General features: G+C 44.3%; 1 protein-coding gene across 2 annotated transcripts in view; it reads left to right on the top strand.

Moving 5' to 3' along the window:
* Nucleotides 1-423: 423 nt before the first annotated feature.
* The window catches only part of TRHDE (thyrotropin releasing hormone degrading enzyme), a 218,370-nt gene continuing 203,716 nt past the window's right edge, over nucleotides 424-15,077 (top strand). For both annotated transcript variants that reach the window (XM_065844053.2, XM_071799303.1), the window contains exons 1-2: nucleotides 424-1,882; nucleotides 7,446-7,719. In XM_065844053.2, coding sequence (XP_065700125.1) covers nucleotides 1,068-1,882; nucleotides 7,446-7,719 — 1,089 coding nt within the window. In that variant the 5' untranslated portion in view covers nucleotides 424-1,067. The remainder of the gene's footprint in view (nucleotides 1,883-7,445; nucleotides 7,720-15,077) is intronic.

Genomic DNA, 15,077 nt, shown 5'->3' on the forward strand with positions numbered 1-15,077 from the left:
ATTATATGACATAGTACCGGCGTTCAATGTTTATGTGGAGAGCACACTCATACGCGTGTAATCCCGGGAAGTCCTGCGGCTCGGAGCCTTTGCAGCTGGGCAGCCGCCCCGCTCTCGGCGCAGCCCGGCTCTCACTCTCCTCCCGCCCCGGTCGGGGCTCCCGCAGCCGCCTCAGCGGCCTCCCCCGGAGCCGACGCGTGTGACACACCGGAGAAAAGCCTCCATCGTCCCCGCGTCGCCCCCGCCTCCCGCCCCCGCCCGCTCCCCCGGGGCGCCGCCGTCACTGCCAGCAGCCCGAGCAGCTGCTGAAGCCGAGGGGCGGCGGGGCTTGCCCGCCTCTCCCCCCTTCCCATCCCTTCCCTTGCCGCTCCCCGGTGCCTATATATAGCCGCCTCTGCCCGAGCCAGCCGGGAGAGCGCTCTGTACCTGCAGGAGACAGAAAAGATAAAATAGGAGCAGAGCCGCGAGGAGTGACTCTCCGGAGCCAGCCCCGCCAGGAGGAGGAGGAGAAGGACGGGCCCGGCGCCGCTGTCCAGTGCTACCGCCCCCGGTGCCGGACAAGCCCCGCAGGGGCGCCCCGACCTGCGAGCGGCGGCGCAGGGCGCGCATGGCTGGGGCGCTGCCGGGGCCGGGCGCGGAGCCCGACCCCGGCCCCGGCGACTCGGGACGCGAGGGGAGGAAAGCTCCCTGCGGGCGGCGGCGCTAGCGGGGGGGCCGGGGCGGCAGAGCCCTCCCCCTTGGCGCCGAGGTGCGCTCGGCGGCATGTGCTGAACTGCCCCACAGAAGCCGCACAAGTTGCCTGCGCGGAGCTGACCGGGCGGCCGGACGGTGCGGAGAGCCCGCCGCCGGCTTCTGCCCAACCCCGTCCCATCTCGTCCCCCCGCTCGGGGGCTGCTCCCCGGCGGCGCTGCCGGCAGCCAGGGTGATGCGACTCGTCGGGAAGTGAAAGGCGGCGCGGCGGCGTGTCCCCCCCGGGCCGAGAGCCCCCCTGCCTCGGAGCCTCCCATGCCTTCGGGGCCCCCTCGGGGGGCAGCGGCCCCGCGGGAGGCGAGGGCGGCGCTGCCGTGATGGCCCTGGAGGAGAAGCGGGAGAAGCGCCCGCCTGTCACCCCCATGATGATAGAGGAGGAGGCCGCCCTGCGGAACGGCAGCCGGGGGCTGCCGCCGGGCCCCTGGGCCGAGGCGGCGGGGCCGAGACCCCGCACCACCGAGCGGCACATCGCCGTGCACAAGCGCCTGGTGCTGGGCTTCGCTGTCTCCATCCTTGCGCTGCTGGCAGTGACCATGATCGCCGTGCTGCTCAGTGTCCGCTTCGAGGAGTGCGGTGCCGCCGCCGACGGCTCGCCGCGGGCCGGCGGCAACGGGAGCATCTCGGGGGCGGCCCGGCAGCCATCCAGCACGGGGCAGCTCCCCGGCCGGTCGGAAGAGGAGACGCGGGGCGGAGAGGCAGCGGAGGAAAAGAAAGAGGAGGACGAGGAAGAGTGGCAGCGGCGGCGGGAGTTGCCGCCCTGGACCCGGCCGCGGCTACCGCGGCACCTGCGGCCGCTGCACTACAACCTGATGCTGACCGTCTTCATGGAGAACTTCACCTTCAGTGGCGAGGTGAACGTGCAGCTGGAGGTGCGCAACGCCAGCCGCTACATCGTGCTGCATGCCCACCGGATGCACATCGAGGCGGTCCGCGTCGCCGAGGACAAGCTGGCCGGCGGCGTGCGGGTCGCCCACTCCTTCCTCTACCCTCAGACCCAGGTCTTCGTCGTCGTCCTCAACCGCAGCCTAGAGGTGCAGAGAAGTTACAACCTCAAGATCCTCTTCAACGCCCTCATCGAGAACGAGCTCCTGGGCTTCTTCCGCAGCTCCTACGTCCTCCACGGCGAGAGAAGGTAGCGGAGCGGCCGCGCATCTCCTCCACTCAACTCGGGCCGAAGTTGGCGGCCCCCGCCCCCCCGCGCCAGCCCGCGCCGAACTTCGGGCGGGGCGGCGCTAGGACCCGGCGGGCCGCCGCGCCGCCAGGCGGCTGAGGCCGCAGGCAGCGGTGGTTGCGTGGAGGGGCGCGGGGCCCGGCCGGCTGCCGCGGGCGGGGGCGGCGTGCGGATGGTGGGACGCCCAGCAGGTCGGTGGGCGCAGGCCGGGCTTCGCTCCCCGCCGCCGCCTGTCTCGCTGGGTCCCTGCGCTGTCCGGCCGCTCCTGCGGGCTGGTGCTGCGGAGGCGGAGCTGCGGCGGCTCTCGGGGGCTGCAAGCCCTTCCCCGCTCCGCTCCGCCCCGCCGGCCGGGGTCGGGAGAGCGGTTGGAGGCAGCGGCCGAGGGGATGTGCGGGAGGGAGCGGGCGCGGGCGGGCGAAGCTGCCTGGGTCGGGGTGGCTTCGGGCGGGGACCGCGCTGGGGTTGGCCGGGGCCGCCGCCAGGTGAGGGTTGCGCTCCGCCTGCCCGCCCGGCCGCCGGCGGCGGAGCCCGCGGCTGTAGCCGCCCGTCCGGAGATGCTCCAGCGCGGCTTGGGAGCGGAGCGGGGTAACGGGTGAACGAGTGGATAACGGGGTAAAGGGCGGCACGACTGGAACACAGCGCCCGCTCTGACCCTGTCGGAGCGATGCCGGAGCGGAAACTCCGGGTCTGTCCAATAAAACTGTGTCCAGGAACCGTGTGTCCTCGAGTGACAGAGTCTTGCCAGGTGACAAACAGCAGCACGTGAGGGAGCAAAACTTCTCTGCTGTTTGTTTTGTTTTTATTATTATTTTTTAATAATAAAAACAAAGGTGGTTGGATGTGATTTCACTTAATGTGAATACATTTACGCCACCAGCTGCAACTGATTCACTGCAGATTTACACCGTGACAGGGCAAACCTGGTCAGTATTCACTGGTTTTATGCAGAACAAGATTCAGTTTTGATCTGTATTTACTGCAGCCCTTGGGTCTCTATCGAGGCCCTTGTTACAGTAGGCAGGGTCACTATGGCATCCCTATTCAGGCAGTTACAGAGACTTTTTAAAAAGTTTTTTTACCACTATCAGACATAATAATAGAAAAGATAGGATGGGCTTCTTGATAGTTCTGGCATTGTCTATCATTTTAGAATCAGCTTCTTTTAAAGTTGTCCTTTCTTGAAACATCCATGCAGTGACAGGTTCTCGCTTCCTGAATCTTACTGTTTTGTACTGCAAAGCAAAGAGTTTATAGCTGGAAGAACTGGGCAAAAGAAGTAAGTCAGACAGAACAAGCATGCTCACCAACTCAAATCAACAGCCCTCATATCAAACCGTATTTTTGTTACTGTGATTACTGACAGTGTTAAACAGCCCAATGCAAGCAGGATTGAAATTAAGTTTCTGTGATTTGTCATCACAATGAAATAAAATGGAAATTTGGAAAAGCATGGTTGTAGGAAAAAATGCAGATAAAATGCCTTTTATCACTGAGGAGTCAATGACTGGGGTAATTGGGAGTTTGTGCAGACCTGTATGGAAATGTGCAAATCAGAAGACAAAATACTGCTGACAGCAGGGGGTATAATTCACTTTACAAACCCAAGAAATTGTTTAAGCAATTATTATTCTTGTGTGTTTAGACTTTATATAGGAATAATTGAACTGTCAAATAGGTGTTACAGTAACATTTCTCCAAAGTTACTGTATAACACTTCAATATCTGTGCCCCAGTTATGATTTAAAAAAAGAAAAAACCCACAACAATAAAAAAGCCTCTATTCACTTTTTCAGTCATAAGGTAGTTTAAGACATGGAGTGAAAAGGCGGTTGTAAAATGTATTTCCCAGTACTGTTTGTGTAACTTTTCAGATACAAGTTACTTTGTTTTTAATGTGCTTGAATCTAGTAATATTGGGCGAGATCCTTACCTTGTGTAAGGTAGCATTATTAAATTGAAATCAGTGGCATTTTTTCTTTTCGTCAACTCATTTATAACTCAGTAAAATGCTGTTTTAAAATCGGTAATCAGTGTGTGGTGATAGTTGCAGGTATTTAGTAGAAGTACTGTTGTTACTTTTCAACTGTCACAGGCTCAACGACTCACTGTAGTATAAAGTAAATAATATGCACTTTAAACCAGGGAACTTCTTTATTCAGAGCGTGCTCTTGCAGTGTAATAATTTGCATTTTAATTAATAACCCGTTTTTAATGTAATACATATAGCCATTTGTAGTCCTTAAACATGGATGGCTTCTACTATGATAGAGAGACAGGCTTCTCTCGTGCTCTGAGAGACCTTGATGTTCCAGCAGGACTGTAGCTTTTTGACATCTTTGTATTTGATGAAAATACAGCGACATTGTTGGGCTAGTGGTTGCTATAAAAGGGTCTAAACCACCATTTTTCACTTTTTTTGTGCATGAGGAGTGAATAACTGACTGTGAGGCTTCACAAACATAGTAATGCCTTCACTTTACAAATTTTTTTTTCATAAAGTTAGTTTATTTTCTGTGGACACCACAGGTGAAAGTCATAAATCAGCCTGAAATGTTGATAGCTGCATAAAAGTATTTATTTTCTTACTGAAATCTTTGCTACTTTAATTGAAACGTGAAATGGTAGTGATATGCTACAAATTTACTTTGCATTATGTGCCAGAATTTACTGGCAGTAATCAACAGACATTTAATACAGAGCTACTGTAGGGTACCATAAGAATATGCACGCATAATTTAAATGAACATCAAACTTTGGCATAAATGAAAAGGAAAAAAAAATCTTTTACATCAGGCAGACAAAACAAACAGACATAATCTTCCATCCTATAACAACTAAGATGTCAAAATAGATAGGTTGTTGAGGAAACACATGTCTTCCTTTAATAGACGAGGTGGAATTAAAACACCTGCAAATTACTGCTGTGCTTATGCTGAGAAGACAGGCTGCGAGGCTGTCATTCCCAGGAGCACAACTTTTTATGGTGATATTTTGGGGAATTGGAGATAAAAATGTCAGTGCCCAGAGAGGCATGGAGAGAGAGGCATGAAATACTCTACCTGGTCTTTTCTTTTGGCATGCTATAGGAGTTTTGCTTGTTTTTTTCCTTCTAACACAGAGAAAGATAGATAAATACAATTTTGTTGTTGTTTAAACAGCAAGGGTCTAGTCTTTGGTAAGCCATTTTTAACTTTTTGTTTGTTTTGCTTTATGGCACAACAAGCAAATCAATGTTTGATAGTAATGCGTGTTATAAATATCACTGTTATTGGTACTTGATGTATTTTTAGTATGAAATATTGACTGCCAAGTGTTTGCCCAGTTATGTGTATGTGGATATATCAATCTGTCTGTGGGAATACAGAAGATGATGCAGAGTTTACCAGGTTTTATTAACCTGGAAAAGAGATTGTTTCAATGGCCTAACACATAACAAATATTAAAAGACTACTGATAGGATCTCCAAGAAGTGAGGGTTAAAAAAAGCTTTCTTATTTAGAGAGTGTCAGAATACAGACAGTATTCCCTAAGTATCCGTTTACCTGTGTGTCTGAGCTCATTAAAATTCTTAATTGCAGAGGAAAGTTCATCATTCTTGCTTTATTAATAACAGGCCAGTACAGTTTTCCGTGCTTACTTGAAGCTTCTGTTGGTGTCAGTAGCTGTTTAGAGTGTGCCTAGAATGCAGAATCAAGTCCACTTGAAATACTTTGCATATAAATTAAGTTGCTTTGCTTCATTTAATTGGCCGATTCGGCGTTGTTGCACTAGTGCAAATCCACTAATGATATGGAATTTTGTTCTATTAACACTGGAAGACCTGGCACCAACTTTTTACCTTATATTTACCAATCTTATTCAGAATTATGATTTTAGTAATCCATGTTTTATAGTAAGATAAGAAAAATGTGATAAAATGAATCCGTTCAATAATTACTAGCCAAATAAGGCTTTTTATTTTAGACAAAACCGCAATGGTCACAGCTTCAGTGATGGAAAAATGTTTTGAGTTTTAAAAAAATTATCCTCATTCGAAAGAGGTGATAACTTTACCAGAAAACATATATCAATTTTTATCAGGTGTGGATGCACTATAGCAAGATAAAAGTATAACATTTCAATAAGTTTATTTCTTCATTGTTTGCTATAAAATAATGCTCCAAAATGTGTATAAAACGCAAGAAGATTTAGAAAGTTATTAAATACTTTTTCTTATAGGCTACGTATTTTTGCTCCTTTGGTGTTAGAAAGTATCATTGCACAAGAATGCTTATAGACTGATTAATAATAGGTGCCACCGTTTTCATGATATCAAATCTATCCACCCATCCTATTCTCATAGGGGAATAAGAGACGATTAGTCCACCTCTAAAATTCTGATAAATATTTACCTGTTATCTAAGCTCACATGGTTATTTCCACTGCTGGAGCCTTGGAAAGTGAGATGTGAATGAATACCACTCAAAAAGCCTACATATGTGCTAACTTTACAGTTATGTAGTTGGCTTATAGTCATTTTCACATGCTGCATGTCTCCAGAAAATATTCTTATTGAACCCCATAATTCAACCTTTTAAATGTAGCTTCTTGTTTCTGCAAAGACATCATTGCACATGAGTTTTCTCCAAATGTGTAAACAGAAGTCTCTACCCAGAAAGGTTCCTATTCTCTACCTGGATTAAAATCTGTTTAGTTCCGAAGAAAACTGTTACAGATTTTATTGTCAAACTAAAGCCTTCCCATTCTCTATAGTGGCATAATAATTGTCTCTTCCTCCTTCACAGATCTTTTAATAATTCGACCCATTAACTGAGAACATCGATGTGTGCTCTGTAAAATACAGCAGAAAAGCATGTGTAGAAGAATGGTGAACTACTCTCTGCTTGTTTAATCATTTGCTTATATTTATTTGTAATTCTGCAAAGCTCACGGGGCGTTTTTTTGGACTTGCACAGTCAGAGCAGTGCTGTATAGTGGTGTGTCTTCGAATGGTGTGCAACTAGTATAGAAGTGATCAGTGGTGCAAAACAATGACCTTCTTGAGTGCACTGCATGACCATTCAGTTCTCATGCCCAAAGAAAGGCAAAGTGCCACGCTGGTACCTCGGGGCACAGTGAACTCCTGGAAGGCTATTAAATCCTGGTTTGAACTGAGGACTGGGCTTTCTTGTTTTACATCGTATAACCAATATTGGCTAATGTTTTTTCATGTATTGATGAACAAAACTGCTGCTAGAACCTGAAGTTTGGTATGTGGCAAGGGATTATTTATTTAACATCAGTGTGGTGTCCGCAAATTTGCAGGAAATTTGTAGATCATTACTCTATATTATTTGCATTGCAGTACAGGTAGTAAGAAAGTGATAAAGCAGTGTTCAAAGACCGTATACTTTGTACAGTTTGTTGGTTTTTTTTTCCCCCACTTAAACCACAGTAGTCAAGCAATGTCTTATTTGCTACATCCGTGAATCAAGTACTGTGCACAGCTAGTAATCGCTGTTTTTTCTGTTTGCTTCTTCTCTAGGTTTCTTGGTGTTACGCAGTTTTCTCCTACTCATGCCAGAAAAGCCTTCCCTTGCTTTGACGAGCCCATCTACAAGGCCACTTTCAAAATCAGCATCAGGCATCAAGCAACTTATTTATCTTTGTCCAACATGCCAGTTGAAACTTCTGTTTTTGATGAAGATGGATGGGTTACAGATCACTTTTCACAGACCCCTCTCATGTCCACATATTACCTAGCTTGGGCAGTGTGCAATTTTACATACCGGGAAACTGTCACCAAGAGTGGAGTAGTTGTAAGTATTTCTACTGTTGTGTCAAATACATTTAATTATTTTGAAAACCCTCACTTTTTGTAAGGGATCATGACATCAAGTACTTAAGGTATTTTCTTGATTAGTATTCCTAAAATTTGCCAGTTTATTTAATGATAGTGTGTATTGTCTGGGACTTTTCCTGAAAATTTTTATAACATTTTTTTGTTTGTCTGATGCTTTTTGTAGCTGGTTAGCTTAATAGGTGAGGTTCTCTGGTGAAATGTTAGGCTTTTAAATATGCCATTTCACCTCACTTTGATTTTCTTGGGAAGTTTTCTCTTGTTTTTTCCTGTAGCCTTTTCAACACCAGTGTTAGTGGGACTATTTATTAAAAGAAAACAGTGATATTGGCAGCATTTCCAGTCTCTTTCCTTCAGTACTGACATGTCTCTTGGTGTGCTGTGTGCACAGGAGGCTGATAAAATCATTTCTGTCTTAGATCTCTTGCCCAGGATCAGAACTTTACAACCTATCAGCTTCCTGTGGAGGTCCAGGTTGATGGAAGCACTAACTTTCTGGAGCTGTTGTTTCCAAATATGGCACAGTTCCAGGAGATATGCCATGAAAAAAAGAGAGAGAAAATTCTTTATTTATGTCAGTTTTGTTTTTGTTTACAAATATCAAGCTCAGAACTGTATAACAAGCCAAAACATACATGAGAAATGCTGTCAACTTAATAGAATATTTCACAGTGCGGTCGTCTTGATTTTTTAGGTGAATGTACAGAGAAACTGTTCCTTGTTAGTTACTGTGAATAACAAAACAGAGCTAGTTTTGGAAGCAGAAGTCTGGGCAGCATTTTAAGCTGTGAGCCTGAGCAAAGGGGATGTTTACCTTATACTTCTACAAATACTCTATGACTTTATGCTGCAACCTGTGCACATGAAGAGGGGCTGCAGGTCTCCCTTCCAAGGCTGATCAGGTCAGGAAACTTGTCCATAGCCACTTTTAGCTAGCCTAAGTATTGAGCTGCTGTGGAGGGAGCTGATCCCACCTTCTCTGAGTCAAAGGTGTTCTTTGATTTTCTTGTGCCAGCCTTCAGCTCTGTACAGCTCTATCATCTGACTGAAAACTGACCTGAAAAAATAAATGAAAATGCAGTAAGTTTTCAACCAAATCAGTCCTTTGATCCAGCTTTTTGCGTGACTGCGAGAGCCCTAGTATGGATTCAAGGCTGCATGGAAGGAAGGTGGACCTAGGACAGCCCTCTGCATTGGCATCCCTCATTTAGGCCATACTGAAGTGATCCAGAAATAAGTCTTGTTTTTGTCACTGGCTCAAGAGAGTAGGACACTGGGGCCTTTCACTTGTTTACAGCCCTTTCATGCCATGGCCAGCAGACTATGACACTACCCTCTGGCCCCACAAAAGGGGAGGAGAAAGCATGGTTAGCAAGTGTTTGAGGTGCTTTAACCGATGAATGTAAGGATGTGGGAACTGCTGAGGCTGTGCTTGCAGTCCCAGTGGTTACCTGCGATGGCTGAAAGCATTTAGTGAGCTGAGTTAGTTTAGAATAGGATCTCACAAGTACCAAGTCAAAGAAGTAAGGAGGTAGAAGCGGATTCCTGATTCTTAGTGTTGCTACCAACAGATTAATTAACTATACAAGACGATTGCTCTTAGGTTGAGGAATTGATTGCCTCTGGCTGTTGTAATAGTTATAGAATCATAGAATGATTTGGGTTGGAAGGGATCTTAAAGATCATCTAGTTCCAAGCCCCATGCCATGGGCAGGGAGACCTTCCACTAGACCAGGTTGCTGAGAGCCCTGTTCAACCTTGTCTTGAACACTTCCAGGGAAGGGGCATCCACAACTTATCTGGGCAACCTGTTCCAATGTCTCACCACCTTCACAGTAAATAATTTCTTCCTAGTATCTAATCTAAATCTACCCTCTTTCACTTTAAAACTGTTACCCCTTGTCCTATCACTACACTCCATGCTGAGGAGTTCACTGGCCCAGTAGAACAGGGTGAGATATCAGACCATTTCTTACTCCTTTCTGCTGAAACAGACTTCTGTCCAGGTAGGAGTTGATGATTTTAATTGTAATGTACCTGCTGAAGGGTTTAGTCTTAAGCTAGGAATGGCCTGGTATTTTTCAGCTTTAGAAAACACTGGTTACTTGAGGTTCTCCTTTAGCTCTAATAGCATAGAAGTTTTTGCTATATACTCTAGTAGGCAGGTCTTGTGTTCTTTGTGCTCTGATGCAGTGTAATGCTTGCAAGTTTGTCCTGCATAATATTACCCTGTTATCTCACTTTGAAGTGGCTTAGACACATCTGAGAAACAGCTGCAAGCAGTTCAGCTTCCGATATCAGTGTAAGCAAATACATAAAACATGGCAGATGGACCTCAGGACCGCCAATTTGAAAGATACAGCCTACTTCCTCTGTAACTCATTTTCTTGTAGTGTTTCTCAGAGCTCCTGTCCTGCAGACTTTTGATGTTTCAGTACATTTGCTAACCTGAGGACAGAGGCAAACTCTATGTCTTATAGACAATAATTTGTAACTTCCTGCTGTTGTCATATTTGCAAAGTTGTTGTCAAGACTTTAGGTTTAACAGGAATCTAAAGAGAACATCCAAGTGTTGATTTGTTAGGAATTTGTGGCTACTAGAGCCCTACAGTTATGCTTGAGTCTGTTGGTTCAGTGCATGTAAGGCATAGAAATGTATACTCCACCGGCTTGACAGTACCATTGTACGTAACTTTGCCAACAATTATGCAAAGCAGTGGATAATCTTCACAAAAACTTGAAGACCAAGAGCCTGTGTAGGTTCAGATAGTCTCTTATCCCACACAATTGTTTGGTTAGTCTAGAGTTTTAGCTCTTGTTTTTTACAGTACCTGTGTCACAGTGGTATGTTAATGCCCAGGAATACCAAAATAGTTTACACTGGGTTATTGGTTAAATGTATTTTGCTGTTTTTCAGTCCATTTGTGATCCGATCATCTTTGATTTTTGTTCAGTTTTGCTGAATGAGTATCTTTGAAGGTATGAACTCACGGCAGATGCTCTAGAGCTGTGTTTGTTCAGATGAATTTCTGAGGTAATTCATCTTTTTGAGTCTTTTGTATTGCAATATCAGGGGTTCATGGACACTACTGTGTGAATTTGAAATTACCTGAAACCTGGCACAAGCAATTTGAAACTTCTTGGTTTCTTCTGAAGCCACTTTTTCACTAAGATTTAGTTGCTCCCATAGCCATGACCGTGAAGGTAAATGTATGATAAAAGTTTGCTTCTAAAAATGAATTAATGTTCATAAAAATTAACCAAACCCCCATGTTGAAGCATCTTGATGTGCAATTTCTTGCATTAGGACATCTTACTTCAATTAATGCAATGTATATTGTATTTATTTTTTAGATATATAGTAGACATCTAAAATACTTCAGCTTGCATGTACTTTTCCTTTTGTTTTGGTACTTTCTTGAACCCGATTTTGGTTCACAAAGCATTTTTTGTGTGTGTGGACAAAGGGGCAGGGAAGTGCTAATGATTAAAATCTCACCTGTCTTCCAGCTGACCAGTCTTACTAAAATGCTATGGTCAAGCATACAGAAATTCCCCGAGGAATAAAAAAAAAAAAACAGATTAAAAGCAGGTTTGTTCCTCAAAAATGGTTAGGTGTTAACTGTTCAGTTTTTCTCAAAGAATGACATTGACCTCAAAATTAATTTTAATCAAAGAATGAGATTCAAATACAAATCAAGTTATAAATAGAAACTGGCTTTTGGAAAGCTTAGGTAGTCAATCAAAACAATATTTTTGATATATCCTATATAATTCTCACAGATATTAAGATATTCTGTATTTAATACACTGATATTAATTTGGAAAGGGGAATTAAGACAAGCAGTGAGTGGATGTGAATCTTTAGCATAACTCTAGTCCATATGGATCTGACCAGAATCCCTTTCAGAGTAGGTAATTTAAAAGCAGAATTGACTTCTTATATGCATGACAGATATATAATATGTTGTTTGAGCTCATCTGAGACTAAAGACAATGATTCAAAAAACTCGATTCTTGTGGAAAGGACTGTGGTGCAGTCAGCTGTGCTGCTCTGGACTCAGGAGCAGTGTAGTTCTGCCAGGGTGCTGCCTGAGGTAATGCTGTGTTGAGGAGGAGGGATGTCCTTATAAGCAGGGATGCCCTTATAAGCAGCTGATCTTTGTGGGGCCCGAGACCTGCTGCAGCTGTGCCAGCTGTAGCTGGTGAAAATCATGGGATCTGTGTGCTCTTATATTTTCACAGAACAATAACCCAGAAAACTCCACGTATCTTCACATACTTGCCTGCTTCTACTCATATGTTGTATTTCCTAATCATGCCTCTTATGTATGTTCTTTGTCAGTAATTCTTAAAAGCATAATATTGCTGGCTGGATTGCAATGTCTGTCACATTAGCTCTGTGTTTCTTTTCTTCATGGTTGTCTTTATCTGTCCTTTCAATCCACCAGGCATTTTCCTACTATTGTTAATTTATTTTTCACCCTGTCTGGTTTTATTTTTACTGTACTTCATGTTTATCTGCACTTCAGTTCTTCAAACCTTATGTTTCTCATCATTCCTTTGTCAGGTGGACAAGGAAACGCACAATATCCTTCATGCCTTTTCACTGTCTCATAAGTTGTTATTATTATTATTATTATTATTATTATTATTATTATTATTATTCTGTCCTGCTAATTCTTTCCCTTTTTAATTAGTGGAATGAGTGAGCACTCAGAGACAAAGAGGAGTACATCAGTGGAGATAAATGCAGTGCTGGAAAGAGATGTTTCAGGGGATTCATTGTCTACCATTCTTTTGCTGTGGATGGGGTGTGGAGACAGGTATGGAGTAAAGTGCCAACTATCAGCTTTAAAGTGGCGCTTGTCAAGGGGAGTATCTATCTGCTAAAAAGAAAAAAAGGAGAGTGTGTGGAAAGGAGTGGAGTCAAGAGGAATCGTGGGTACAGAGGCTAGAAGAGCAAGTGCAGGTGGCAGTGCCAGAGCATATAAGAGTGAGCAGCATAGAATCATAGAATGTCCTGTATTGGAAGCGACCCACAAGGATTATCAAGTCCAGTTCGTGTCCCAGCATATGATAACCCCAAATTCACACCGTGTGTCTGAGGCTGTTGTCAGTCTCCTCTTGAGCACTGTCAGGCGCGGGGCTGTGACTGCCTCCCTGGGGAGCCTGTTCCAGTGCTCCACCACCCTCTGCAGTGCAAGGAAGCAGCTGGCTGGCTGGGTGGTGGGGAGTGGAAGGAGAAGTGTCGACGGAAGGCAATGCTGAAGGAAGAATTTTGCGTGGTTTCACTTTTCCTGCTCCCGCTCTTATTCCAAAGTGGTTGCAGCATATGTTGCAGGACTGGCCATGTGTGGGCCTGACCACAGCTTGGTCAGGCAGGACCTTCACTGACTGGGAATCCATGCACATTGCATTTTGAAGAGAGCTCTACAGCCAAGTACATCCTGCTTTTAGTTTTATTAAACATTACTGTAGAGTCATCTATGCTGAGTAATTTGTCATGATACAGAGAAAGACCTTGAGGCTAAGAAAGATCTTATGAGAAGATTCATATCACAATAAGGCCAACCTTTATTGCACCGCTGCTGTTTTGTTATTACTTTATCTAAGATGTAATCACCAGCTTCTCATTAGTAAAAGTCTTAATTCAATACCTTACAGTACAGTTAAGTCTTATCCTGGCCAGTGAGGAGGATCTGTAATAATCTGGCTAAAATAGAATAATTACTGTTTCCGTAGTGCTCTCTGGCTTGCAGAGAGTATTTGTAAATGTCCCAGCACTTAATTCTCTTAGGCTTGCGTTTGGGGGGCTCACTCAGTTTGGTTTGGCATCACACAAAAAGATAAAGTGGTCTCTGTGCAGTGGTACTTGCTTGATTCCGCAAAAGTGAAATATCAGGAAGGGCTAGTGAATGGAGTCACATAAGCAGACTTAGGTCAGAATCAGTGCATGTTAGCTCATGTTAGTTTAGGTCCAGCACCACGGGACCATGGTTTTATACTTGTCCTTAAGACAAGATGACTGGAGGTAGCATAGTGCTTTTAGTCCTCTCTGAGCTGCTGGAGAGCTGGGCTGGGCATTCCCTCATCTGCAGTGCGGTGATCAGTCTGAAAAAAACAAAACCATCAGTTCTCTCTAAAATAACTCTGCACTTATTGTGCAATTCCGCCTGTACCTTTTACAAAATTATTCTGTATTTGAAAAATGTATTAATATTTTTGTGTAATAGCAGTAATAACCTCAAAACCAGGCATTTTCTGTCAGTTAATGACTACCTGTGTTAAAGGCCTGAGGCTCTGCCTTAGGCCCTCTCTTCAGCTGCTGGTTATTAACTACAACAAAGTCTCTCCATCAGTTATTATTTATTAATCAGTATTGAAGGAATTATACACCAGATAATTCTTTGTGGGTGAGCAAATTGGTTACAGCAGAATGATTTAGCTATCAAAAGTAGAATTAGTCCTCAATTAAAATTAAGTTTTCTTCCTCTGCAACCTGAATTTAGTCCAGCTCCAGAATTGAACTCTACTTTCTAAGCCCACCTATACCTGAAAAGTAACTTTTGTTAGCCCATCGTTTACCACTGGGAGGCCACATGTGTATCTGCTAAACAGCAGCTAGTGCAGGAAGCACCAGGCATATATCTGGTGTAATGCAGACTTCTAATATTTAATCTTTGTAAGTCCTGGAACACTGCTCTGATTGTGATATGGTGGTACTCATTCATTTTTTGGTCTTTATTACAAATATGCCACTCTTGTGTTCCCCAAAATAGCCTTAATCAAACAGTTAAAAATAAAATGCGTGTTACAAAGAATGTGCTGGGAGGTACACAGTTATACTGAGCTAGAAAAGCATACACGTGTATGAACATGGATAGGTGTGTCTGTGTTTGCTTTTGCTTATATGAAATTTTCTCTGTAGTGACAACAGAAAGGCTGGCTCTACAAGTACCTTCTACCCAGTTTAGTGCTTACTATTGTGAATTGTTTTAGTTAAGTTGGAAACCGTAATATACTACATTAGTAACCCAAAGAAATGGTAGCTTTTCCAGGTTCACTGTATCAATGTTTGTTTACTCGTTCTGTTTCAGGTTTGTATATTGAAGATGACTTTTAGTTTATTAATTTTTAAATACTACAGCTATAAAATATGCTACAAACAAACAAAAACCTATGTGATCAGCATCCATGCTAAACTGAATATACCAGGGAATCTGTTAATAACATAAATTGCAAACTTGCAATCCATTGTTATTGATTTCTGGTTGGATTTGCAAGTCGAATGCACTAGGAAAACACTGTACATGT

This window comes from Patagioenas fasciata, chromosome 1 (assembly GCF_037038585.1).
Source record: "Patagioenas fasciata isolate bPatFas1 chromosome 1, bPatFas1.hap1, whole genome shotgun sequence".
NCBI lineage: Eukaryota > Metazoa > Chordata > Aves > Columbiformes > Columbidae > Patagioenas > Patagioenas fasciata.